At 38.9% G+C, this 26276-nt stretch overlaps 1 protein-coding gene across 1 annotated transcript in view; it reads right to left on the bottom strand.

Moving 5' to 3' along the window:
- The window catches only part of mib2 (mind bomb 2), a 77412-nt gene extending 51136 nt beyond the window's left edge, over positions 1–26276 (bottom strand). Inside the window, exons 1-7 of the mRNA XM_071595849.1 lie at positions 25970–26276; positions 24743–24914; positions 23148–23263; positions 15774–15962; positions 14030–14250; positions 7407–7622; positions 4975–5149 (exon numbers count right to left, since the gene is read on the bottom strand). Coding sequence (XP_071451950.1) covers positions 4975–5149; positions 7407–7622; positions 14030–14250; positions 15774–15962; positions 23148–23263; positions 24743–24914; positions 25970–26195 — 1315 coding nt within the window. The 5' untranslated portion in view covers positions 26196–26276. The remainder of the gene's footprint in view (positions 1–4974; positions 5150–7406; positions 7623–14029; positions 14251–15773; positions 15963–23147; positions 23264–24742; positions 24915–25969) is intronic.

Here is a 26276-nt window from a genome sequence, read left to right as displayed (position 1 = left end):
CATTCTCCAAACTCCAAAAAGGGTCGGCAAATTCCATTCCAATTCCAAGTTTTCCCAACTCCTTTCAAATAGTACTTAGCATATTCCCAGTTTTTCTTGGTTGCTAGGCTTCCTGCTTGTGTAATGCTTTTTATATTTTTCTAATGGATTCATATTTCTTATGGCAGCAGTAATGAAACAACTAATAGAAAGGAACATAACAGTAAAATAGGATGTATAGTTTTGTTCAGTAGATTTTAAGAAGGCATTCAACAGAGTGAATTGAGTAGAATTAACAAATTTAGTGCAGAGATAGGGCTAGGAGACTTATCTGCAACCTGTACATATTTCAGACTGCTCAGGCACGAGTGATGGGCAGTAAGCAGTGATGAGATTGAGTTGTGATGGGCAGTGGAGTAAGGCATACGTGGAGGAGTCAAGCAAGGGTGTTCATTATTCCCTGAATTTCTCAATATGCCATTTTTCCTGGCCTGCAGAATGCACTATTTTCCCCTCAAAGTACGATTAAAATAAGGAGGGTGTCTTAACGGTACCTGTAACAAAAACTATGAGTTGAGACTTGCGTCTAATAATTTTGGTTTTTATTTATATACATTTGAAGTACTCTACTGCTTTTGTCTATTCCCAAAAGAGCAGTTTTGAATAAATACTTCTCTATTTTTTTCTGTCCAGTAAAAATAATAAGTTGCATGATATACGATATTTGTCCCAGAAGTACCCAACCCAACAAAGAAAACATTAAAGTTTTGGAAATAAATGGATTCATTTTTCAACATAATCTCCTTTCAGCTATATACACTTTTCCCAGCGATGTTCAATAAGTTCGATACCCTTTTTACAATAAGAACTGTCTTGCTCCTCAAAACCCAAATTAACTGCCGACATCACCTCCTCACCGTTGGAGAATCTTTGACCACAGAGCCATTTTTTCAAGTTTGCGAACAGAAAATAACCCGAGGGGGCTAAATTTGGCAAATAGGTTGCATGAGGTAGCAATTCAAACTTAAATTCATGAATTTTGGCCATTGCAATAACGGATTTGTGAGCTGGTGCATTGTCTTGATGAAACAACACATTCTTCTCAGCCAAATGCTGTCGCTTTTGCTTGATTTCTTCGCTCTAATGTTGCAATAAGTTCGCATAATACATACTCGCAGTTGATAGTTTTTCCTTTTTCAAGATAGTAAATGAAAATTACCCCATACGCATCCCAAAAAAACTGACGCCATGACCCTGCCTGCAGATGAAACGATCTTCGTCTTCTTTGGAGACAGTTCTCCCTCTTGAATCCATTGTTTTGATTGTCCCTTTGTCTCGGGTGTGAAGTGATGGACCCATGTTTCATCCATGGTTATGAAACGGCGCAAAAATTCTACTTTGCTGCTTTGAAAATTTGCTAAACACTCAATGGAAACATCTTCACAACAATGGTTTTGCTCGAGTGTGAGCAAAAGCGGCCCCCATTTGAACACAGCTTCCTCATGTCAAAATTTTCAGTCAATATCCACCATACTTCACTTTTTGAAATGCCTACTATGTCTGAGCAAGCTTCAGTCGAAATAGCTAGCTGGCGAACTTTCAGTCGACGATCATCCAGTATCATTTGTGGATTTTCTTCACAGTTTCTGGAGTAGTCGCCTCAATTGGTCCGCACATACGATGCTCGTCTTGACAGCCCGTACGGCCTCGCTTAAACTCTGCTAACCAATATTTTACTGTTGTCAATGAAGGAGCAGACTCACCCAGAGTAGAATCCAGTTCAACTTTTATATTGGTTGGGCTGAGGCCTTTCTAATAAAAGTATTGTATCAAATAGCGATGACCAATTTTTTCCATTTTCACAAATTCACTGAAAACGTTCACCCTTGATGGCTGCCAAACAAATACTAAACAACGAAGCATCTTCAAACTTGAATCATATGCTTAATAGATTGCGTCCTTTCTAATACAGTGATATTTTTCGGGCAATTACTGCCATCTCTAGTTCAGGCCAGGTACTTCTGGGATGAAATCATGCATTCCATTTGGATGTGAATGGCACAACTTGAAACCTCTGTATCAAAAACCATAGCTCTGCTACCTTGGGGTGTACCATGACAGTATATCTATCTGAATCCCTCACCACTGTGTATATATGAGGGCAATTCGAAAAGTAAGGTCTCCTATTTTCTTCCATGAAAAATCAAATTTGTTCTCAACTTTGCGTACATCATTGGAAAGGTTGAGCCATTAGCTATTTTTCTACATAGTCACCTTGACACAAGTACACATACACAAAGTTGAGAATAAATTTGATTTTCCATGAAAAAAAAATAGGAGACCCTACTTTTCGAATCGCCACCGTAATATAAGATTTAGGGAAGCACTATTGGCCATGCCTGACTCTTGTAGGTCATTAAATATTCAGGAGAGGGGAGGGTGAGGGAGTAACCAGGATGACCATGAACCTACTGTGCATACATAAATCATGAATTATTGCAATCATCATCATCATATCTGCACATCAATGAAAACATAGAAATGGCAGGGTGTTACTTCATTTTCAAATAAACCATAAACACAGTAATCAACCCAAAGGTCGGTTTAGTAGGTGATGGTAGAGTTCACCCAGTACTAAGCCCTATACGGCGTGTGAAATTCACACATCAGGGTAGGGGGGCCAGTTCCTTTCCCTGTACCGGTTATGGTTTCCCAGGAAGATCTGGTACCCGATAAATCACTTTAACTTGGGTGGAGCTGCAGGTGCCCTGAGGGCCTTGCCCGGGAATCGAGCCCGGGACCTTCCAGTCAGTAGTCCAACGCTCTACCCCCTGGACTAATTGGGATGCATTTTTAAATGAAACAATTTTGAAGAAATCATCTTAGTTATTTATACGTAGAGATTTAGTGGCAGACTAAATAGCAATGCATATTCTGCTATGATATTGAATTCAAGCTATGAGTGATTACGTGAGCCAAAGAACACAGAAAGGTCAGTAGAGAAGAATCTGGATCACTGGCAACTGAAAAGAGGGTAAGAACTTCACAAAGACAGGAAGAGGAAAGATCACAAGCTATTCATGGTAAACACACGATGCGAAATGGAACTGCAAAATGGCCGGAACTGGAGGAAGATTTAAAAACTTTGACAATAGACCACTGAAGATAAGGATTTTCAGTTTCCCCCAAAATTCAAGCTATTCAACAAGCAAGAGTGACTGCTACTAATAAAGACATTGCTGATTGTGCAGTGCCAATCACAGTGTTTCACATTAATGAAGAGGAATGACCCACATACAAAGACTAAATCTAGAACAGCACAATATATGCCAACAGAATATGAAGGCAAGACCACCAATCGAGTTGCATACCTTTGCCTTTAGGCAAAAAAAAACAAAATTTTGAACTTTCAAAAACAAGATGGATGAGGTCCCCCGCTGATGTTTGATGTACCCTCTCACAAAATGCACATTCTTAAGGAGCAAAAGTGTAATTGTTAAAGCTTGTGGACATGAGAGAACACACAACGCCATCATGTTGCCTTGCTGTGCTGAACGGACCAAAACTTGAAACCTCTTTAGATTTACAGTTGCGTGTTTGTGCATGTTCATTGAAAGTCTATTAGCTGTAATTCCAGGTGGCCTAATGAGTCGACTTCAACCTTGTATGTGTATGCATTAATAATAACCCATTCAAAAGGATTAATGAAGTAGAAATGGAGCGGTTGGGTGCAGTCTACAAATATTGAAGTGACACCTTCGGATGATGAGGAGGAAGAGACTTTTGCAGATTTGTGAATGGGTTAAAACTTGATGGAATGCTGTGAACTGTGAGACCGCTGTAGAAATGCGGAAGTATTTACTTACTTGATGGCACAAGAGGACCATTTATACAATACAAAAACTCAATTTCTCAAGAAGTGGCTTCAACTGACTCTTCATTTAGCTTCGGAGATTAACTTCTGGGTTTCGTGGTGGGGGATGAAAACACGCCAAGTTAAAATTCTCCCCAGTTCAATTTTTACATACATAAATAAGTAGAAAATTAGTACAATAAATTATTACAGGAATCCTTGACAAATAAAGACATTTTTTTGTAAAAATGTGCATAAAAAATGGGGTGCGTCTTATACACTAGCAATTATGGCATATGCAGAGGCAATGAATGGTAAGGGGAGTTTGGGGAGGAATGGGTGAAGGAGTGGCAGTTGGTGAGTAATACACCAAATCAGAGATGTTTGCGAATGACCAAGCTTGAGTCAAGTCAAGACAGTATTAGGAGGTGAGAAGAGGTTAGGGAGGTGAGAAAGGGACAGGAATAGGATTGGCATGTTGGATGGAATGATTGTATACAGAAATGAAGAAAGTTATCTCGTTCCGTGGGGTGTCAGGTTGTCTTTTGTCAAGCATGACTAAGGAATATAGGAGGGTAAAGTTTGTGTTTTCAGAAAATTCCATTCAGAAAATCCATGCCATCAGAATCATCATTCCATTTCATTCAGAAAATCCACATCAAACAGTGAACTACTAAATAATAACTTCTCCTGCAATTTCCACCGTGTACCTTGCTTCAGGTGACAAGATTTTTGCTCCCTCCCCAAGAAACGTCTTCAGGCTCAAGAGACCAGGCCAAAACACCTTGCAAACCACAACAACCAGAAGACACTTCCAGGGGAGAGTGGGAGTGAAAATGCCATCACCTGAAGCAAAATACAACACAGCATTTCCAGAAGGAGTATGAATCCAGCATCAAGACATCTTGGAAGCCTAGAAATTAACTAATGTTTCCTATATTTGTCAAGGATTCATCAACTTGATTCTTCTCCCTCATATGTTTTAACAAAAAGACATTCATATAATTGGATGAGATTGAACAAGCAAACCTTGGGCACTTAAAAATTTCAGCTTACAGAAATTACATCAGAAAGAGTAATCATAATACAACATCAACAATTCTTTAGTAGCAATCTTTCATAACGCAATTCAGCTTACTTACTCGGTCTTTCCAACCTTCCTTCTGGATGGGTCGCCATCGTGTTGTTCACCTCTGTAGCCGAGCCAGGAACCAGGCGAACACACAACGGGTTGAAAGTCCACGTTTTCCCATCAACACTCACCCGCAGATCACCATCAGCATAGACTTTAATAACCTTTCCAATCATTCCCAAGGCCTAAATTGAAATTAATGGAATTCATATCATACTCAACATGCATCCAAGTATTTTTGCATACATAAATACATATATATGCATCTTGTAAGAAAGTCCTATGGATGTGAATAATAATTTTAATGTTTAATTAACATAACATTTAAATGAAATACAATGGATTCCATAAGGGAGGTTAACATACAGCTTTTGGATACCTCTTCCTTACGGCACACACCCAAAGATCCCACTCATTCGAATTCTCTCTTCCAATGGACCCAATGAATGTCTATCTCCTGAAGGCATTGCCCTCCCTCCTTTTACTCTCCCTACCCACGCACCCCTCATCTCTATAACCTTCTGAAGATACAGTAACCTGACAATCCTGGTTGTCCAAATTTTTCTCCCGAAACTCCCACTCACGAAATCTCTGCATTTGTAGACCCCTGAAAGTCCAATCCCTACCTTCATTCATTTAAGATTCATACCATTTCCTGGGAAGGCTAAAATCAACCTCCCTCCCTCCAGATACCGAGATTACCATGGCCACCATTGATGCCACATCCCTAAATACATCCATTCCCCACCCGGAAGGTCTCTCCGCTCTCCAACAGTACCCCTTCCGACACCCTAAGCCACACATGCATTGAATTTCTCCTTAGCCTTTCTGATTTCACCCTCACCCATAATTCCTTCTTCTTTAATAATAAATTCTACTTGCAGATCAAGGGTAGCGAAGCAGCAGAGGCCGTGGGTGTGTCGACCGGAACGCTAATTAATATTTTACATGATAAGATGGCGATGAAAAAATTGTCGGCCCGATGGGTGCCGCGATTACTCACGGCGGACAACAAACTGATCCGGCTGTCAACTTTGAAGCAGTGTTTGCAGCAATTTAAGCGAGATCCGAAGGTGTTTTTGCATCGAGTTATCACTGTTGATGAAACCTGGATTCATCATTACACACCAGAAACTAAGCAACAATCAAAACAATGGATTTCTCCCGGTGAATCTGCTCCAAAGAAGGCGAAGATGGTCCGATTGGCCGGAAAGGACATGGGAATGGTTTTATGGGATGCAAATGGTGTCATCCTAATGGTTTTTTAGAAAAAGGAAGAACGATCTCTGGGAAATACTACAGAGAGTTATTGGACTGCTTTGACAAAAAATTGAAGGAGACATGGCCTGCATTTGGTGTAAAAGAAGGTGCTGTTTCACCACAATAATGCACCAGCAAATTTATCCGGAGTTGTTGCCGCCCAACTGCATAAACTACGCTATGAATTGTTGCCGCACCCCCCGTATTCACCCGATCTGGCTCCCTGCGACTTTTTCTTATTCCCTATCATGAAGAAATGGCTCGCAGGAAAAAAATTTAGCTCAAACGAGGAAGTTATCGCTGGAACAGAGGCATATTTTGGAGAGTTCGACAAATGCTATTTTTTGGAGGGGTTAAAAAAATGGCCGGAATGTTGGGAGAAGTGTATAAGGGAGTGTACTGAAATTGAACTCTGTCAAAAAAGAATTTTTTGAAAAAATGGTTTCTTCATTTCTAACCAGTCCTTCCACTTCCATTTCTTCATTTGAACCACCCTTGTATCATTCATAACCACCATGCCTTGTGCAAGAATTATTCCATTTGGCATGCCCCAATTCCAAAGCACTCCTCCAAACATAACACTAACTTTGATAAAGCACCTCTCCACCATCTGCAGCATCTCCATTCTAGCATCTCTCCCACCCTTCACCCAAACTCAAGACAATAGAACAGGCATACATCTGGCTCCTCCATTCCTGAGATGAGCCAGGGATCAATATCAGACACTAATCACCGCAATATCCAGACGTTTTCATCCCCCCTCCACTTCACAAACCTTCCATACTAATCAAACTCTTACAAACCTTCCCCTCCCCAACCTTTCTCTTCCCTCCACTGTCCTCATCCCTTCACTCCTCCTCCACTCCTCCTTTACTCAGAGACAGCTGGTTTTGCCACTGGAAATTTGGAATATGTGAGGCGTGGGTGGGGCAAATTTTTATTACATATTTTTACGTCAAATATATATGCATAATAATAATATAAATTTTATATACATGCATATATATAGTTACAAGCAAAAATGTATGCATGTGTGCGTGACTTACAATTAACTAGCAATGCATATTCATTTTAACGTTATTCCCAATGTTTCCCATTTTCACAATAAACTTCTTCCCATTTATGCAGTCCCTTTCAAAAAATAAGCTTTAAATAAAAATAAGTTTCACTCAAAACACTTACACTCCTCATGACATCAATCCATTCACCATGATTCTTCTGCAACTCCTTCACTTTGTCCGCTTCTGCAATCACCCGCACCACGTCACCAATGGCAAATGAGTTGACTTTGGTGAGGGCAGCCGGGTGGAAGGTCCAACGGTTGTTGCACCCCTCATACTGCACTCGGATGTCACCCCTCTCCGTCACACGGTGTACCGTGCCGAACTTCCCAATGTACTGTAAACACACAAGATGCCTGCCCAATGACAACATGCACGGCAAGTTGGCACACAAATTTATGCAATGCGCCACATGTTGAGGATGTAACTAGGATGGAGTTCAAAGGTCAAAGAGGAGGCTAGGAATCAAGATGGCAAGCAATAGTTCCTAATGAAATCAAAGAACAGTTTGTTTAAACCCGTTTAACGTACGACACATTATTAGAGCATCTGATGATCAAAAGCTCTTCTCCATAATCATCATATTTTGGAAAAATTTAATTTTTGAAGTTACTTGGATGAAGAAGCATTCCGGGCAGGCTATTTAAACCACATTATCCATCACATTTTAACATGGTTAACAAGATAAACAACACTATTTGTTAACAGATTGGTACACTTTATAAACCTTTCCATGCTTTAATCATAATTGCCAAAACCTGTCAATTAGAAAATGTTATCGACTCAAGTTTTCAATATTCCTGAAATAGACCACTCTGCTACGGTGCAGGACACTCTCTCCATTTGCCAAGGCCACTGCCTCTCAAGGGATTAATGTATTGACCATCATTTTAGACCAACAGACATAGACGACACATCTCATTTTTTCTCCATGGTTTTTAAGAAAAATAATTTCTATACTTTTCTTGATTTACCACACTGATTCATAGTTCTTCTTTTCATAGTTTTTTAGTTATTTATGTCTACATGTATATGTTATATTATGGCTGCATTTACTCTGTACCTTCTTATGGAATTGTAATGTACGGAACATCATCATCATTAAATCAAGTATTTTTCGTTCAGATAATTATAGGAAGACTTATATGCAATCAACCATATCGTGTACCTAGTCAACTTCTTCTTAAATATTTGGAAACATTAACTGTACCTTGCAAAGAACACAACTATCATGTAGCGCCTTATGCTAAGAAAAACAAGATTGACTTTATAATGCATAACTGTGATTACAGTCACAATACCAGAAGATGTAAATATATATCTTATTATTAAAAGGTAACCTACCAGTTAAGGTAGGTTTTTGGATAGACACAACTACCAAGTAAATATTTTGTGATTCCTAACAAAACATAAAATCCAGCATCAGGTCCCTCTCTATCTCTGAGTACTTCCGTTCTCCCTTCATCCCATTCAACATCCCTATCCTGTTCCTCCCCTTTCTTTGTTTGCATAACATTCTCCCCACTATTACAGTCTTCAACATCCCACTGCCAGTCAACACCCCCTTCATCCACTTTTCCTGCCTCCATAGGATTGCTCCCAGCAAACCCCTCTCTTCGCCCACCATACCAAGTACTTCCTCATTTGTTTTTTTCTCTATCAATTTCACCTTCTCCATTCTCCTCCACACCCACATTTCAAAAGCCTCCAGTCTACGTCTATCCTCCTGCTTCAACGACCACGTTTCCGTGCCGTACATAGCTACGCTCCATATTAAAGTTTTTATACGAGTCTTTTCTTAACATCCTTACTCAAAGTCCCTGTCATCAACTCCCTCCTCCTTGTGAAAGCCTCTTTGCCTAGCGCAATTCTTCTCCTTACATCCCTACTACTTTGGCCGTGTTGGCCCAAAACATTACTGGGATACGTAAACTGTTCTACCTGAACTATTTTTTGCCCTCCTATTTTGATGTTAAGTTTAGCATTTTTGTTCTAGAAATTGGCATAACCTTTGTTTTATTAATATTGATTTTCATCCCGTATCTGTCGCACTGATTTTCCAATTCACTCAGCAATGCTTGCAACCCCTTTGCTGACTGACAAACTAAAGCTTGGTCATCCGAGAGCCTAACTGATTTAACGAATTCCTCACCTGATTTCATTCCTACCTCCAGCCCTTCCCATGCCTCTTTGATCATTTCCTCTGCATACAGGTTGAACAGCAACGGTGATACTGGGCAACCCTGCCTTACACGTCTTCCTAACACTGCCCATCTGGACTCCCCGTTCCCCACTCGCACCTGAGCAGTCTGAGACATGTACAGGTTGCGGATTAGCCTCCTTTCCCTCCAATCTATTCCTATTTTCTGCAATATACTCATTAGTTTTTCCCAATTCACTCTGTCAAACGCTTTTCGAAATCTACGAAACAGGCAAATACCTCCTGGTCGTGTTCTTTATTCCTCTCGATTAATAATCTCATTACTGCAATGACTTCCCGCGTACCTCTCACCTTCCTAAACCCAAACTGATCATCCCCTAAGTAATCATTTGCCCTACTCTCAAAGCTTTTTGTTTATGATCCTGAGAACAACTTTAGCTGCGTGGGATATCAAACTTATTGTCCTACAGTCCTGACTTGATGTAGCCTTTACCTTTTTCGGAATAGGAACCAAAACTGATCTCACCAAGTCTTCTGGCCAGATTCCTTCCTCATAGACACTGCCAATCAGCCCATATAGCCTCTTCCTCCCACATTTGCCTTAACATTTCAGTAGTTTCGCAGGAATGCTATCAACCGCCACGGCCTTATATAGTTCCATCTCTCTAAATGCCCTTTCTATCTCATTGTCGAGTATGGCTGGACCTAAGCTATCTTTCTCTACGTCATGTTCCTTTTCTATGTTTAACTTTGTTGGTCTAAGTTCTTTACTATACAGTTCTTCTATATACTCCTTCCATCTCTCTTGGATCTTTACTTTGTCAACTATTATTTTACCCGCCTTATCTCTAACTGTTAGCATACATCTCCCTTTCTTACTTCCCGATAAAGATTTAACTTTGCTGTACAGCACACCGATTTCACCCTTCCTCTGCAGACTTTCCATATCCTCGCACTGCGTCTTCTACCATATATCTTTATTTACCTAGTTTAACTTTGACATTATTCATCATTGTACAATTCCACAAAGTTATGCCTGAAACGATAAGCATTACCTTTGCACTACCAATCTCAAAACCCAGAAGTTAATCTCCGAAGCTAAATGAAGAGTCAGTTGAAGCCACTTCTTGAGAAATTGAGTTTTTGTATTGTATAAATGGTCCTCTTGTGCCATCAAGTAAGTAAATACTTCCGCATTTCTACAGCGGTCTCACAGTTCACAGCATTCCATCAAGTTTTAACCCATTCACAAATCTGCAAAAGTCTCTTCCTCCTCATCATCCGAAGGTGTCACTTCAATATTTGTAGACTGCACCCAACCGCTCCATTTCTACTTCATTAATCCTTTTGAATGGGTTATTATTAATGCATACACATACAAGGTTGAAGTCGACTCATTAGGCCACCTGGAATTACAGCTAATAGAGTTTCCAGCTTGTTGATGATGAATTTCAATCAGCAGTATCATTCCATTCCTCTGAAAACACATCTTGGGTCACTCTTGCATGGATGCCATTGCAACACGTTCCATATCACTCCCTTTCCATACTACTCCCTTTCCAGTTCTGCATATCTTACGGTAGGGATTGATTCTCCAATTCGAACAATTGTTGTGGGTCATCAGCCCCTTCAAAATAAGTTTTGTTCTTTCCTTTTCGACCACCCGTCATAATAGAATCAGTCGTGAACGTTGCATGCAGTCACCCTCGCTCGACTCCTTCATTCAGATGATCATAGATTGAGGTTCCCGGGATATCACTGAGAAACAAATCTCAGGACTTAGGTCGATGGAATTTTAAAAGTTGGGCATCAAACTCCATCATCAAATTATTAGCAAAATCTTTTTTATTAATAAATTAACTATAAAAGTTAACAGTTTCAGGCTTAACATTGTGGAATTCTTTCATGATGAGGGTAAAAAATAACAGAATTTTTGCAATTCCACACACTTCACTTAACTATAAAAGCCTTCCTTTGAATATAATGAATAATAATGCTGATCATTATTATTTATGATACAACACTTGGTCCAACAAACTTTAAAGAATTTTTTTAAGACTATAATTTAAGCCAATGGGTGAATTTTTATCATGAATACCTGTAGCAAAAAAAAACCATTGGCTTATATCCAGGCATCTGGAAACATACGCTCGAGGTGGTTTCCCGTTGCCTTCCGCAATAGTGTTTTTAACGTGACACCATCACTTACTGGCCGCCCCACTGGGGTCAGACGCCATTGCAGCCACCTCACTGAGGAACAGACGCTGCGTGGACTACCTTTCGTCTGGCTCCTAACCTTCGACCTATCTGGCATGGGTGACCCTACGAGGAGGAATTATCATTGCTCCCACCAGCACAGCTCTAGAGGTCATCGAATCACACAAGCCCTTCCACCGTGGCAAGGTTGTAGTTTACCATGAGAAAGTCAACGTGAAGAAGAATGAAGGAGGCAAGATGAACAGAGAGGAGGCCTAGCAAGGCATTTCCATATATTGTGGCGACCACTTTGCCACACTATTTGTGGCAACAGGAGGGAGAGTGTTAGGCCCAGGGAGAAGAAGGAGAAAGAAAATTGTCCTCTCAGGCAGCAGGTAGGAAGCATGAGACATGGAAGGAGGACAAAGCATAAGCAAAAAAGAGGGAGTAATCCACATGATACACCCAATACTCACGATAGACCATACACAATCTTTCTTTCTCGGGTAAATTACCTTGAATGAAAGATCAGAGCCATTGGCATATCAAAGTATTGCAATTAGTTGCTCAGTAAGATTTCAACCCGAGACATTTGCCAAGCATGTTGACCATCAAGTTTTACTGACTGCAAGTGAAAGGATAGTTGAGTCAACTGGCAGGCATTGCGCTACTGTACCCTTCCCTTAGGAATGCGATTAAGGTGTCGAGGTTATACATATCACCCTACACATTAACGAGTTGCGCCCAGAAAAAAGGAGTCCTTGTATCATTCTATTTCGGCTAAATTCCTTGATTTATCACTGTGGTCTCGCCTACCAATGTCATAACTTGGGAATAATATTTCTCCCACTAACTCATTTCTATTCTTCCAATACTTTAAGACTTGTTAGCAATCTTTTGGCTGCAAACCAAGGCTACCCATTTTAATGAGATGATTTCTATTGATTCATTACAATCCTTCACAGAATGGGTAGCTTTTCTTTTAATCCTCTAGTTTCCAGAAAAATGAAATCCTCCTATGCTGGGCACCAAATGCCCAAATCTTACTAAATGTGAGGTCTTAAAAATGTGAAATGACCCATCTGGTTATTTTTTCTCACTACATTTTGCCCCAATATTCATTTGATAAAGCCAACCTCCTTAAATGTAGCTCAGCAGATGCAAGCTGCAGAATTTGACACATGTTGAGTATGATTTTGTGGATTGCAAGTGAAAATGAAAATTTTTAAATTTGGACTGATTTAAACCTAGCATTTGATTTTTGTGTCTCTCTGGGCTCCTTATCATGCTTTGACTGTGTGATTATTTCCATTCTTTTTTAGCAGATAATCATGAAATGATTAGTTATCCCAACCAACTAATTCAGCACAACTGAATTTCAGTTCCACTAAACTAGAATTAACTTTTAAGCTAATCATCAAGTTATTAACTTTTACGTTAATCATCGAGTTGATTTATCAGGTACATTTACACTCTCATGATTGCTCATGTATATAAATTTGCCACTTCTCAAAGAATAAAATGAATCACTGAGGAAACAGACGAACAGCTATATTTATCTGAATTCACTGAAGTGTCTTTTTGAAGGTGGAAGACTTCATCGGGGTGTCTAGCAATTCTGACATGTTTTCTCCTTAGATTTACAGGTCTTCCGGGTCAAATTTTACGCATGCCATTGTTTCACACAAACGTAGTAATTTTAGAGTAAAATAGCTAAGGAAAATGCAAATAATGTAAATGCAACCATTATGCTCTTGTTACTTCACACAAATTACACTCAACAACAAACAAATTAGAACTGAAATATAAGAGATGGCAGAGAGGTACGAGAAAAAACCACAAAATGTTGCTGGGAAGGAATTCAAAGAACCGGTGAGGGATGCAACAGGCCATGCCGTGACAATTAATTCAATGAAATTCATCTGCTGATGAACACCAAAATGTAGAAATTTCACAGATTGTAAAAATAATTCACATTGGCCGGGACTTGAACCAGGAACCTCTTGACTCCTTGAGAAGTGCTACAACCAATTGAGCTGCCAAAGCATCCTCTGATTAAAAAGTGAATTTCTGAGGGCTTTCTAGAGGAACAAGATTTAATGCCTAATTACTGTTCATTCAATATCATTTATGGTAATGTTCAATGGCATAACAATAATTCAATGCCAAGTAATAAGCCACAGGCACGTGCCTTGCACCTGTCAACAAGGTTGAAGCCAACATTTAAACCCAAACGCATTTTCCTTTTGATGAATGCAAATTACTTTACCAGTGACACTGATTGTAGGCATGAAACTTTAAATCATAAATGAGCAAGTAGAACCCCAGGTGCAGATTGAAATCATCCGAGTGTTTGGATGAAGAAGTCTAGCCGAGGAAACACTGACCTCAGCCATTCGTGGGTTCCATCCTCCGTGGCCCTCCTGCATTTGTTTCAGCATTTCCACGCTCATGAGGACGTTGACCTTGTCCCCGACACTGAACGTGGGGTGGTGGGCAGGGGAACCACTCATGCCAGGGGCACCAGCTGCACCACCAGCACCCATGCCGCATGCATCGTCAGGGCCTTTTATGGAGGCATTCACAAACTGCTGCTCAATGTTCTCACCTGGAAACAAATGAATGAATGGCTGCAACAGCAAATTTTATACACACTATGGAAACCTACGTAAAACATGAGACTTGTCCTGTAATTCCTTTGAAAAACCCAGAGATGGCACCCATTGTATCGGAAAAGGTTTGCCTTTAAGTAAGTCTCACCTCAATGTCTTGATTAAACACTTCTATTGAAAAAGCTTAACATTGGAAGAGATCAAAGCAGAGTTGGATCAAATTCATGGGACCTTTACTCCGGTGTTCGCTACTGTTTCCAATTAGGCAAATGAGTTTAAACATGGACGTACATCCACAAATGATGAACATCATTAGGTTTGTCTAGTAGAAGTGACCTATTCCGATATGATAGACAAAATCCAGGATATGGTTTTCAGTGACCAACAAATCAAAGTTCATGAAAGTGTTTGAAGCCACAGGCATATCCCAAAGTCGTACAGTTTTTTTCAATTTTTCACGAAAGAATGGGTGCGAAAAAATCTGAGCAAGATGGGTGCCATGTTTGTTCTCAGTGAAGAATAAATGCAATTTGGAGGCTGGTGTGGTGCCTTTCCATCGCATTCCTGATGACTTTCTGCACAGTTACATCACTGTGGACAAAACATGGATACACCAGCACACCCCAGAGGCCAAGAAACATTCAAAATGGTGAGTTTCTCAAGGCCATCTGGCTCAGAGGAAGGCAAGCAATGGTGAAATCAACCAACAATTTGTCACCACAGTTATTTAGGAGGCATGTGGAATCATCAACATTGAATACTTGCTAAAAGGAAAAACAATATATGGAGAAAAGTATTATGCATCGCTACGAGGGCAATCCCAAATGTACCCGACCCGTCAAAGAAAACAAAAATTCTTGAAAAAAATGTCCTTATTTTTCAACATGATCTCCTTCTTTACACTTTTCCCAGCAAAGTTCAATAAGTTTGATACCCTTTTTATGATAAGGACTGTCTTACTCCTCTAAAGAGCCATTAACCGATAACATTACTTCTTCATGATTAGAAAATCTTGGACAACCAAGCAATTTTTTCAAGCTTGCGAACAGAAAATTATCCGAGCAGGCTAAATCTGGCAAATATCTGGCAATCTTGCCTAGATTAGGTTGCTCACTCTGAGAACATCGCGGACAGGCAAAATGCTTCTAAAAGCAGTGGCAGTGGCCATTAAATGATAATAACTGTTCTGGAGGTATCAGTGTCCACTGGCAGATTGTGCATTTGAAAAACTAGTGGGTAGAGTGTTAACTAAGAGGTCATTGCAGACCAGATAGAAACATCAAAATGCAATGCAAGTGCCACTAGGCATATGACGACCAGAAACTTTCTGTGGAATGGCATGGCACAAATGCATGTCAGCTGACACCATTGTTTGCCTCTGCAGAACTTTTAAATGTGAGCTTAAGTTTAAAGTTTACACGATTGGCTAATTTGGCACTTGGCATCACTTGAGCACCTGATTCGTTGGAATTAGGTGCTCAACCAGAGCAGCAGATGCTCAAATTCAACGTCAACTCACCCAGAACAGGAAGGTGATCTCGGTAGTAGAAGCCACCCAAGCCCTCTTGAACATACTTCAGGTCAACTTTCCCCTTGTGCCCTACTCTGTACACATTTGTAGATCCCGTCCCTGTCCAGGTCACGTTGGCAACCGACCGTCCAGATTCGTTGTCCCAGCCACGGATGTCAATTACTCGTCCAGTTTTGCCTGAGAAGAAGGGTATCATTTAGGGGTTCAACAAAACTGGCACTGAGATATGGTGAGCTATGAATCAGGGTGCCAAGCACTTGTACTAGACTTTGCTGGCAAGCAACAAGATGCCTCTCACTGTGAACACTCTGCAACTAGAGGTGATGCTTTGAAAATCCCCAGGCCACGCAACGGTTGGAATGAGAAAACAACTATGCATTCATTGAAAAAACATAAATATTTGCAATACATAGAATAAAATAATTATTTATACTATGTACACCAGTAATTTTTAAAACCCATACAACAAGCGCCAACACACAAATGCCAGTTCACCCTGGGATCACCCGGAATCCAATGCTTTCCAATCATGTTGGGCAAATATGTCAACAAGGCAGAGCCTTTCCAGGTGAGGGCATTCACAAGGTTTGCATAAAAAGTGTCGAATAAATAGATTTCTTTCAGATATTGCTACGGTGCCTCATAATTCTTCAAAGTACATCCCTTGAGCCTCGACACACCCTTTGGCCTTGCCACTTTTCCATGACTCGAAGGCTCCCTGGGAGGCGGATTCCCAAAGGTCCTTCAGCATATGCATGCAAGCTTCTTCGATGGCACTTAGGCCCCATGGTGATGCCCTTTGGGAGAGGATTTCACTTTTGGGAATAGGAAATAGTGTGCTGGTACCATGTCGGGACCGTAAGAGGGTGGGTGAATCATCGCCATGCCGTCGCAGAAGGTCTTTGCAAAAAGACAATCGACTCTGCTCTTGGTTGACTGTCAGAACACCTTTGGGATAAATTTAGGGCAGATCTTTCGAGTTGCCAAATTTTCAGTGATAATGGTGTGCACTGTCCTCTAGTCAATGCAATACGAGATTTGCAATCAAGCTCACACTTAACTGACGGCGTGAATTCAGCACTTGATGCACATATCAGGATATAACTGTCACCTATACTTTGCATACAAATCTCGTAAGCTGCAATCCTTTCAATTCTGTTTCAAGTGCAGTTTAAACTGTCATGACAGCTGTTTCACTGACATCCAAGCAGCATGTGTGTTCATTAATAAACCAGTCATACTGTTAAAAGTCGTCTTGATGTTCCTCCGTATCAATATAAAATCTGGAATATACACATCCACATCAAAGACTGGTGCGTTCATGAAGCTAATTTGAAATCACAATTGAGACAGCAAATCTCTCCCCTCCTTGTAGACTAGTTTCCACTGTGGAAGTGTACAGCTTCATTATGATAGATTTTAACTAGGGACTAGTCAAAATTATAATAATGATTCATTGGCTGACATTAGGGTTACATGCATGCACGCTATTTTTCATGCTGAATTCCTAGACCAAAAAAATCATAGAAATGAATGTTTGCACATATGCTAAATCAAGCATGACACACAATTATGGAGTGACATATGCAAGATTAGCGGTTATATACACCAAGGAATTTTAATTATAAAGATCACTCATTTAGTGATTGCAAAAAATTTGATCACACTGGAAAAAACGCATACATTGAATACTCCTCCTACATATGCAAATAATAAAAATACATATTCAACCTATTAGGATGGAAGGAAGTGACTGAATCACATTACATCAGGAGGCCTCGGATTGGGGCCCACAGTTGTCCTGTAAATAACAACGGGGAGTTTTTGTGTCACTATTTTGCTCCAGCCTTTCCCAACCTGGTCCAATCCATGAAGTCCTTTCCCCATTAATCGCCATGCAGTGAATGCTCACATGTTAACTAGTTTTAAGAATTAATATCTAATGGCCATTGAACAGCTATTATCCACAATTGGGCTTTCTATTAATAAAAGACTCAGGCTCTCCCGTAGTCAGAGTCCATCTAGCATTATACTATTTTTGAACCTACCAACTGATAACAACCCTTGTCTTTAAAGTGCATTGTGTCGGGTAGTGTAATAGTCCTAGAAAAGAAAGAATTGTTTAATAGATACCCCAGAGAAACAATAAAGTTTATACATGAACAATAAGGAAGATATTGCAGTAACACACAACTCATTATTTGGCCACGTTTAAGACCTGCATCAGTTTCACCACAAAAATCGGATGCAAAATGATGTGGAGAAACTGAGGTCTGCGAGAGAAAGGAGTGTGTTGGGTGAGCATGGCAGAGAAAGGAAGAGAAGAGAGATTTTGGAAGCCCATGCAAAGGACCAAAGAAAGAACATAGGACACATTAGAGGAAGCTTAAGTGACACGCACAATGTAACATTTTTCAGGGGCTTTTCAAAATTTACCTTTTTATAGGATAGATTATCTTGAATGATTCAAATTATCTGGAGAAATATGGTCTCTGAGAGCCTCAAAGACTAAAATAATTGAAAAATGTCTTCAACTGGGGAACTCCCTTCATGCCAAATTCCAGTCTGGAAGCTCACTTAGGGCCAGCACTAGGACTTTCTGTGTTGGAGTCACTCTTTCAGTATTAACTGCCTGATAGACGTAAAAAGTTTATTTTGACCCTCTGTAAGTGCCTTTGATACTTCTAAAAACCCATTTATTCAGTTACAGAATAAAGTCTCTGATGAGGACTAAACTGAAAGTTCATCAGCCAATTTAGCTGCCTTTCATCTTAGGAAGCTAAATACAGTATAATAAAATTCAATCAATTGATGACCTTGATGAAATGGGCACTTGATTGTAATATTTCATTTCCGCCATGAAAATTTTAAATTTTGTAAGTAAGAGTTGATGAGATTGAGGATAGTGTCACAGAAATGTTAGATATATCAAAATAGGAGAGTTTCAAAAATAGAAGAAAAAGGAGTTGGCTAGGTGCGATGTATGGAATTGTTAAAAAGGATGAAGCGTGGGAAGATTTATGGAAAGAGATGGAAAAGCATTACTTTAAGGGAAAAAACGACCATAGTTTCAAAATAAAAATAAGGACGCAAAAAACAAAAAATACTTTTTTAAATAGAACTATCATTGATTGCAACCAGCTACCTGGAGGTTTGTTTGAGCCCTTTCCATTCCATTTTAGAAGTTTTAAGTACAAATGTAAAGTAGCCACCTGGTGATAAACTTCATTGTAGTTATTATAATATTGTTTGCATGTGATGTGGAAGTGTCATTGTATGTAAGAATATTTTGTCTCCTATCTGTTTTTCTAGGGCGTGTATGCATGTAGTTTTCGTTGTAAGAGTGACCATTCACCAAACTTGACCATTGCCACCAGGAAAATTGCCTATTTGCAACATAATTCTTAAATAAATAATGCTTACCAATTACCTTGATGAATTAACAATTCGAATGACTACAGACCTTTTTGCATTCACATGAGCAGAATATTATATAAGTCTCTCTTCTGCTGTCATATTTATTTGAACAGTACATTTGAAAATTTTGAAAATATGTGGGATTCTTTTTGTCGCTTATCATGTCCTCTGTGGGAGAAAAAACTGATTTCATCATCAGCTTGTCTGTGCCATACGTTAATGAGTTCACATGTAATAAGACAGTATTTCTTTACGGGATAGTAACACCATTCATTCAGTAATTACTATCAAAATTTAATACTTTCACTGGATACTTAGTCAAGAATTCAAATGGATGCTTCGAGTTTCTGTCTGAAATGAATCATGTGTGTTAATATAAACATTTCAGAGTCAATTTTGTTTATTGCACCCACACCCAGCACTGTTCATGCTTTTGCTAATAGTTTTGTTGGTGATAGCAGTCCTACACACATTATTGTCTTTCTACAGCATTACGATAAAGTAGGTACAACTGAACATGCTGACAACATGGTTGGAGCTCAGATGAAGTCCCCACTTCTGATGTTTCGAAATTTATTATATATCATTACATATTACGATTAACCTCAGGATAAGGATATCATAATAATGTATCACGACCCTTTGCATGTTTATGGAATAAAATGATTGGTTCATAGTCATATGCTCGGGAAGTTTTGTGATGCCATCATTAAAAATGGTATCACAGTGAAATTTAACTTTTGAGGAAATACATTACCTTATTTTCCAACCCGAAAAAGACACATTTTTTTTTCTTCAAAGTTTGCTCTAAAATCAGTCAGTGTCTTCTAATGGGCCGCGTGTATTCAGGGTATTCATTCAACCTGTCTTACGCAAGCCGATTTGCCAGAAAAATAGTTACTATCACATATTTTTCCTGCAACAGGCATCGAAAACTGTTGCCTTTATTACAAATTTCAATAATATCCCTATTTTGAGTTTGTAGTAGAAGCAACAGACTTTTAATATTTTGCTGAAAGTACTTCCTCAAAAATTTCTAAAATAAATTGTTAATGTATACATAATGTGGTGTTTTTAGTTTCATCTCACTTGTAGTGCTGCTATGAATACGCATTGGGCTAATGAGTGTGTTGCCCCTCTGCTCAAACATTCACATATTGTATCTCCCTTGATATTTTTCGACAATTTTGGGTAATATCTAAATTATAGCAAAAACAAGGAATTACATAAATAGTTAAAATGACAATAACCTCATGGAATTTTAGGAGAGCAGGTTGTCATTCAGGATTGCATTGCCACAAGCGCACTCAAGCTCAGTGATGCCTTAGAACCTATGCTAATGTTTTCAATGCAATCTCTGATGCAGCATTCACTTTAACATGGGAACTTTTTGCCACACAATAATGTCTAGATTGAAAAATATTGTTTTTTTGCAAACTCAACATGAAATATCTGAATAACTTCTAATCAATAACACAGTTTTTGGCAAGACAGGAGGAAGATCATCATATTGAAATTGAAAATAAACAAATTGGCTTGTCCACAAAGAAAATATCTGGAAAAGCCAAGTTCTTCATTTTCAATTTCAACTTCAGGTCAGTTTAAAAAATAATATCCTTTTTTGGGATTTATGCCATTATTTATAACCATGAATTACCTTGAATCACAGTTTTCATGAACTGAATGTGGGCATGTAATTACTGTAAATTCTGGAGAATCGGACATAGTTCATTTAGTTCATTCATTCAGTTTATCATCCATAAAAACAGGCTCAAAGACATAGTTTGTTTCTTGGAGCAAACAGGGTAAATTTTATTAAGAGTAAATTACACTGCAAATCATTTTTAACTCGGGACATCTTGTTGCAATTATTTCCAAATTTTTGTATTTTTAAATATTTCATTTAATACAGTGAACTCTTGCTGTGATCTGTAGGCTAATGGATGAACGATGAAGCACTGATAATGGAAATATGCGGATAAAGGAAATATATGCGGAACATATGGTTTCATGGTATAAATGGATACGTAATATGGAGACTCTCCATTCTTATTTTGGCTGATTAATATGAGTTTTTTTAGGAATGGAAAGTGCATTTTTAAAAGGTTTTTTAGCCATTGTTATAAGAGTGGAATCATAGATTTACAAGAACATTGAACTGTACTACAGATATCAAGTGTATAGCAAAACATGTTTTCCTCAGGAAGCTAAACCAATCATACCCCTAGGAATTAACAAATGACTGGCAAAAGACAACAATACCAAATAAAATAGTGCGGTGTAGATGATTAATGTCTTCTTTGCAGCAATGTATACCTAAGTGTTTGTTCTAACCTTTCAATGACAATTCAGAATCCTCTGGGCCAATGAATGCAAGGCAAAAGATATTGGGAAAGTGGGGATGGTAAAAAATGTTTAACTTGAAACATTAAATACTGCTGAGAACTCTTGATTATAGGGAATTAAAAACTTCTGGACATTAAAAACTTGTACTTTAAAAAAGTAAATCAAAGTTTCAAAGCATTTAATCATCTTAACGATGGTAATTTCATGAAAATTTCAAGGTAAATGGGAAGAGAGTATCTGAAATCAGCAAAATGGATCATACACATGTGGATAAATGAGAGATCATTACAATATATTTAATATAATTAATATATATTTAGTAAAATTAATATATGTATATTTAATGAGAGCTCATTACTATATGGGTAGGCATTCAGCAAAAAAAAGATATCATACCTGCTGTAATCATAGTCTAGTATCTAGTTTGTGCCCAAAAGAGTGAGGGGCAGCAGGGCATTATATCTGGGAAGAACAAAGTTATGATGCTCAGGCAGTGAAGGGCTTCCCTCAACACTACTTCAATAATCATTACCTAAATTTTCTCCATCAATGTTTCCAAGAAAGATAGGCATTATCAATCTATTTGCGTCATCAAATGATGATTTTTGACCACTTGAAAGACGATCATGGTTTCTTAATTTAGAAAAGTTATATGTTCTTGCTTGCTTTGCCATTTCTGGATCTTTTATATTCTTCAAATATTTATCAAATCACGTAAGGTGAACATGAAATTCAGTGGTATGTGTTGTAAACAAAAGGCTATCGAATTGTAAACCACTGACATCCTTTTGCTAAAATTTTAAAAGCCTATAGTTTTGTTTTCAACAGTTGGCAAGTAGTCATAATAGTGCAACAATTTCAGATTGTAAAAATCATTCGCCTTAACCGGGATTTGAACCCGGATCCCTCAATGTCTGGTCAAGTGCTTTAGCCAGTTAAGCTATCAAGCCGTCCTCTTAAACTCTGAAATCTTGGTCAAGGCAAATGATTTTCACACTCTGAAATTGTTGCATTGAATTGCAGATTAGCGGATGACTCCGTCAAAAGTTACTCTTGCAGCATCTCCTGCAGTTTCTTTGAAATTAGTCATAATAGGTTTTATTAAATTTAAAGAGTCCATTAGGTTTTCAGAATATGCTTAAAAATTAGTCATAACAGCGGCCCTAAGAGCCGCTTAAAAAATGCACGGCAGGTGTGATGTTCTGAAGGCGGCCAAGAGAGAGTGCAATACATCAAAGAGGAATGAGGAGAAATTAGTATTCTTGGCTTTGATCAAATTTATATATAGAAGCATTTCAGAGTTCTACTCAAATATGCAATCGAAAAAAAATTGAGCTTTAAGAGAACCCCAAAAGCTAAAACTAAATGCAGAATTCTATTCAACCAATTAGTCTAAATTCAAGAAGCCAGCTGTCTTCAAAACAAAATTCACTCCCATAGCACACACTTAAAACTGTGTAACAGAGAGAGAGACATGTTGGCTTAGAAAAAATACATTGCATCATTACAGATATTCATTTCAATCCATCACAAGGGTGTTTAATCATCAGAGTAACACAAGTATCCTCAGCCCAAGCAACACAAGGGTCAAGAACCAACCTTCTCCACCATCCTGATTGCCCCAGTCCCAATCCAATCCCCTCATCACCTTCGCTCCAACAAATATACCCTTCAGCTGTATTTTGTAGCAGCCAATTCTAGGAACTAGATCCTCCCTGTAAAATCAAGATAGGTTAGGATTAATTCAATGATAAGAAAAATACAGAAAAGGTAAAATAATAATTGAATTGGTTTCCAAAAGGCTAATATAAATGCTAATTGCATGTGAAGAGTTGGACAGATAAGATGTATTTACTGAAAAACACTGAAACATCAAACAAATGTTATCAATTCACTGTAGAACCTTGCTTAGCATGTACGTTGCATACTGAGTAATTTGCATCACGAGCAAAATTGTAGGTCTTGAAAATGACTCGCTTAACGAGAGACATTTGGAATGAAGAGTGGCGAGGAGAGGGGAATTCCTGGAATGATTGCATCCCTGCAACGTCAGTTTGTGTTTTGTTCTCATTCGGCTAGCATCTTCGCACCACTTGGTAATCACACATTTTTCTAAATGTCTTCAGGCTTCTTATTAGTGATTCTTTTGTTATAAGTTAAATAATATTTTGTGCATAGCTTTCAAAATGACCCCAAAGGATAATTCATTTGAAGAGAGCCACAAAAGAAAAAATGAACAGTAAAATCAGAATATATTCTATTGTTCCAGGCTTCACTTCGTGGAAGTATTTAATATCCATACTAAAAAGAAAGACTCATACTTTTCCACAGATTTTATTATACGGTACAATGCATTTCACCGACTTGCGGCATCATCCGGTACCTAATGTATCTAAGATACCTGATGATGCCGCAAGTCGGTGAAATGCGTTGTACCGTATAATAAAATCTGTGAAAAAGTACAAGTCTTTCTTTTTAGTATGGATAGTAGAATCAGAGAAAATTGGGAACAAGGTGTTAATGTGGCCGATCTAGCATGTAGATACACATTGGTTGACGTCACCAATTTTCATTTTCTTCAAGAACAGGGACAAAATTAAGGAGATAAATGCTTCAAAGAGTGACAAGAATATCTATGGAATGGGAATTAGGAATGGATTCGGGCTGAGAATGTGTCATTTTGTCCTTAAAATATGAATTAAATGTAATGACTGACATTTTTATGCAATCTTGAACCTCACTCGTAGCATGAGAACTATTTCAGAGCGTAAAATTCATTGCTCTTGATCGAGAATGACGAATTAACGAAAGAATGTACGATCAGTTTTTACATTTTGATAATGTGGCATTGTGATGCACATTTAGTTTATGACTCCGTTAAAAGTTACTATCGCTACATCTCCTGCAGTTTCTTGGAACTCACTCGTAACACTGAGAGATTCACGAGGGTGCATTATTTAGGTATCACAATTACCAAGTGACTTGCGCATCAATTCTAAAGACAACTTGAAAGCAATCGACTGTAGTTCATGCATTCATTACTTTTTACACTGAAGATCTCGTGAAATGCCATCCTTGCTATCAAACGTTTCAGATTGTACTTCCATCGTGCACATGCATTAGAATAGGAGTATCTCCCATAGTATATTGGGGCTGCCGATGAAGAGCACCAGTGAATGACAAAGCAAACCCACCCCGTTGAGTTGGCGGACTCAAATCTTTGAAAGACATGATTGACATCATGCATATCACTCATGTAGCATGCTGTGCACAGGTCGTAGTCCTCGCACTGTATACACTTCCATCGCATCCCTGCAATGCCACACCTTCGGCAAGCGTCGCAAATGATGTTGGGATGCTTTACACCTGTGCGTGGAAATAAAAACAAAATGACATCACTGAATCGCTCTGTTCCTTACCCATCCACCAAATGAAGGAATTATTATAGGCAGTAATAGACTGGTTTAAGGCATGGTTGCATGGGACTTAGCACTGCGCACCAATGCACTTCAGCCCATCTTACATTACACAAATTATCCCATCATTCCTTATTTCCAATTTATTTCTTCCATCGATCTTACTTAACCAGAATTGAAAATTATGCTAATTACAAAATTATGTGAAGAAATTTCTAGCAAAAGCACTGAATAATATGTTATAATGGAATAAATGAAAAAACACCAATAGCCGTAAACAGTGTACCTTTCAAAAGAAAGCACAAAGTCACTTCAACATGTGTTGTCATGGCGATTTACCATCAGTACGCTGAAGAGGGCTTTGTGGCCAAAATACGCACATTTGCTTTCACCTTTCTCATCCCTTTCCTTATTTACCATTAACCCCTTCCTTTGACTTGTGGCGTCAGCCAACTAATCTCATTTGAACTTTGTTTTTAAAGGTTAAATGTTTACCGCTATTTGAGTTTTTCATTTATCCAATACTACAAGCCGCAAGAGCACAATTCAATCAATATTATGTTATAATAGTTAGCATTTCTCATTTCAAGTTTGCAGTCCCCCTGAGTTAGAGTCAAAGTTCAACAACTTATACATGCACCAGGTAGTGCATTCCACAATGAAAGGAATGAGAAAACAAGGATGCTTAATTTTTTTGCTAAGAATGCCTGATCCCACCACTGAAATCGTTAACTATGTGATAAGATTGCTAACTGCTAACTATGAGTCGATTTATCAAGTCCAGTTCGTCCAAGTCCAGTATCGATCCAGTTTTGCCTTTATCATTTGCTCTTCCATGGTCCAACCACACGAGGGCACCATGTGGTTTTGGGCCAAATCCGAACAAAAAGCTTTTAGCATGCATAACTAATTCACATCAAAAATGTTTTGAAACAGAAGAAGATTACGACAAAATGACTATTAAGTAAAACTAAAAAAGTAATGCAGTTTTAATGTTTCCCTCACCTGCTGGTGCATTATCCACCACACGAAGGTCATAAGCTCGCTGGTAGCCGACTCGGTAGTTAGTCCTGGTTCCCGAATCCCAGAGCACGACCACTGTCTTGTCGGGGGATGTCGGGCTGCCGGCCCTCCCCAGCTCGACAATGGTGCCCACGTGGCCCTCCCCCCCATCCTGGTTCCCCCACTTCCAGTGCGGGCCACGCACCACCCGGACACCAACGTCTAACATACTCCACACCCCACCTCCCCCACGCCTGGCACCCCCAAGGCCAACACTCACACCTGCAAGGAGACACCCACACACACTTCT

The sequence above is a fragment of the Hetaerina americana genome, unplaced genomic scaffold (assembly GCF_022747635.1).
Source record: "Hetaerina americana unplaced genomic scaffold, ioHetAmer1.1.p SCAF_7, whole genome shotgun sequence".
Lineage (NCBI taxonomy): Eukaryota > Metazoa > Arthropoda > Insecta > Odonata > Calopterygidae > Hetaerina > Hetaerina americana.
The sequence above is the reverse complement of the archived record's forward strand: the minus strand, read 5'-3'. Positions and strand labels throughout refer to the sequence as shown.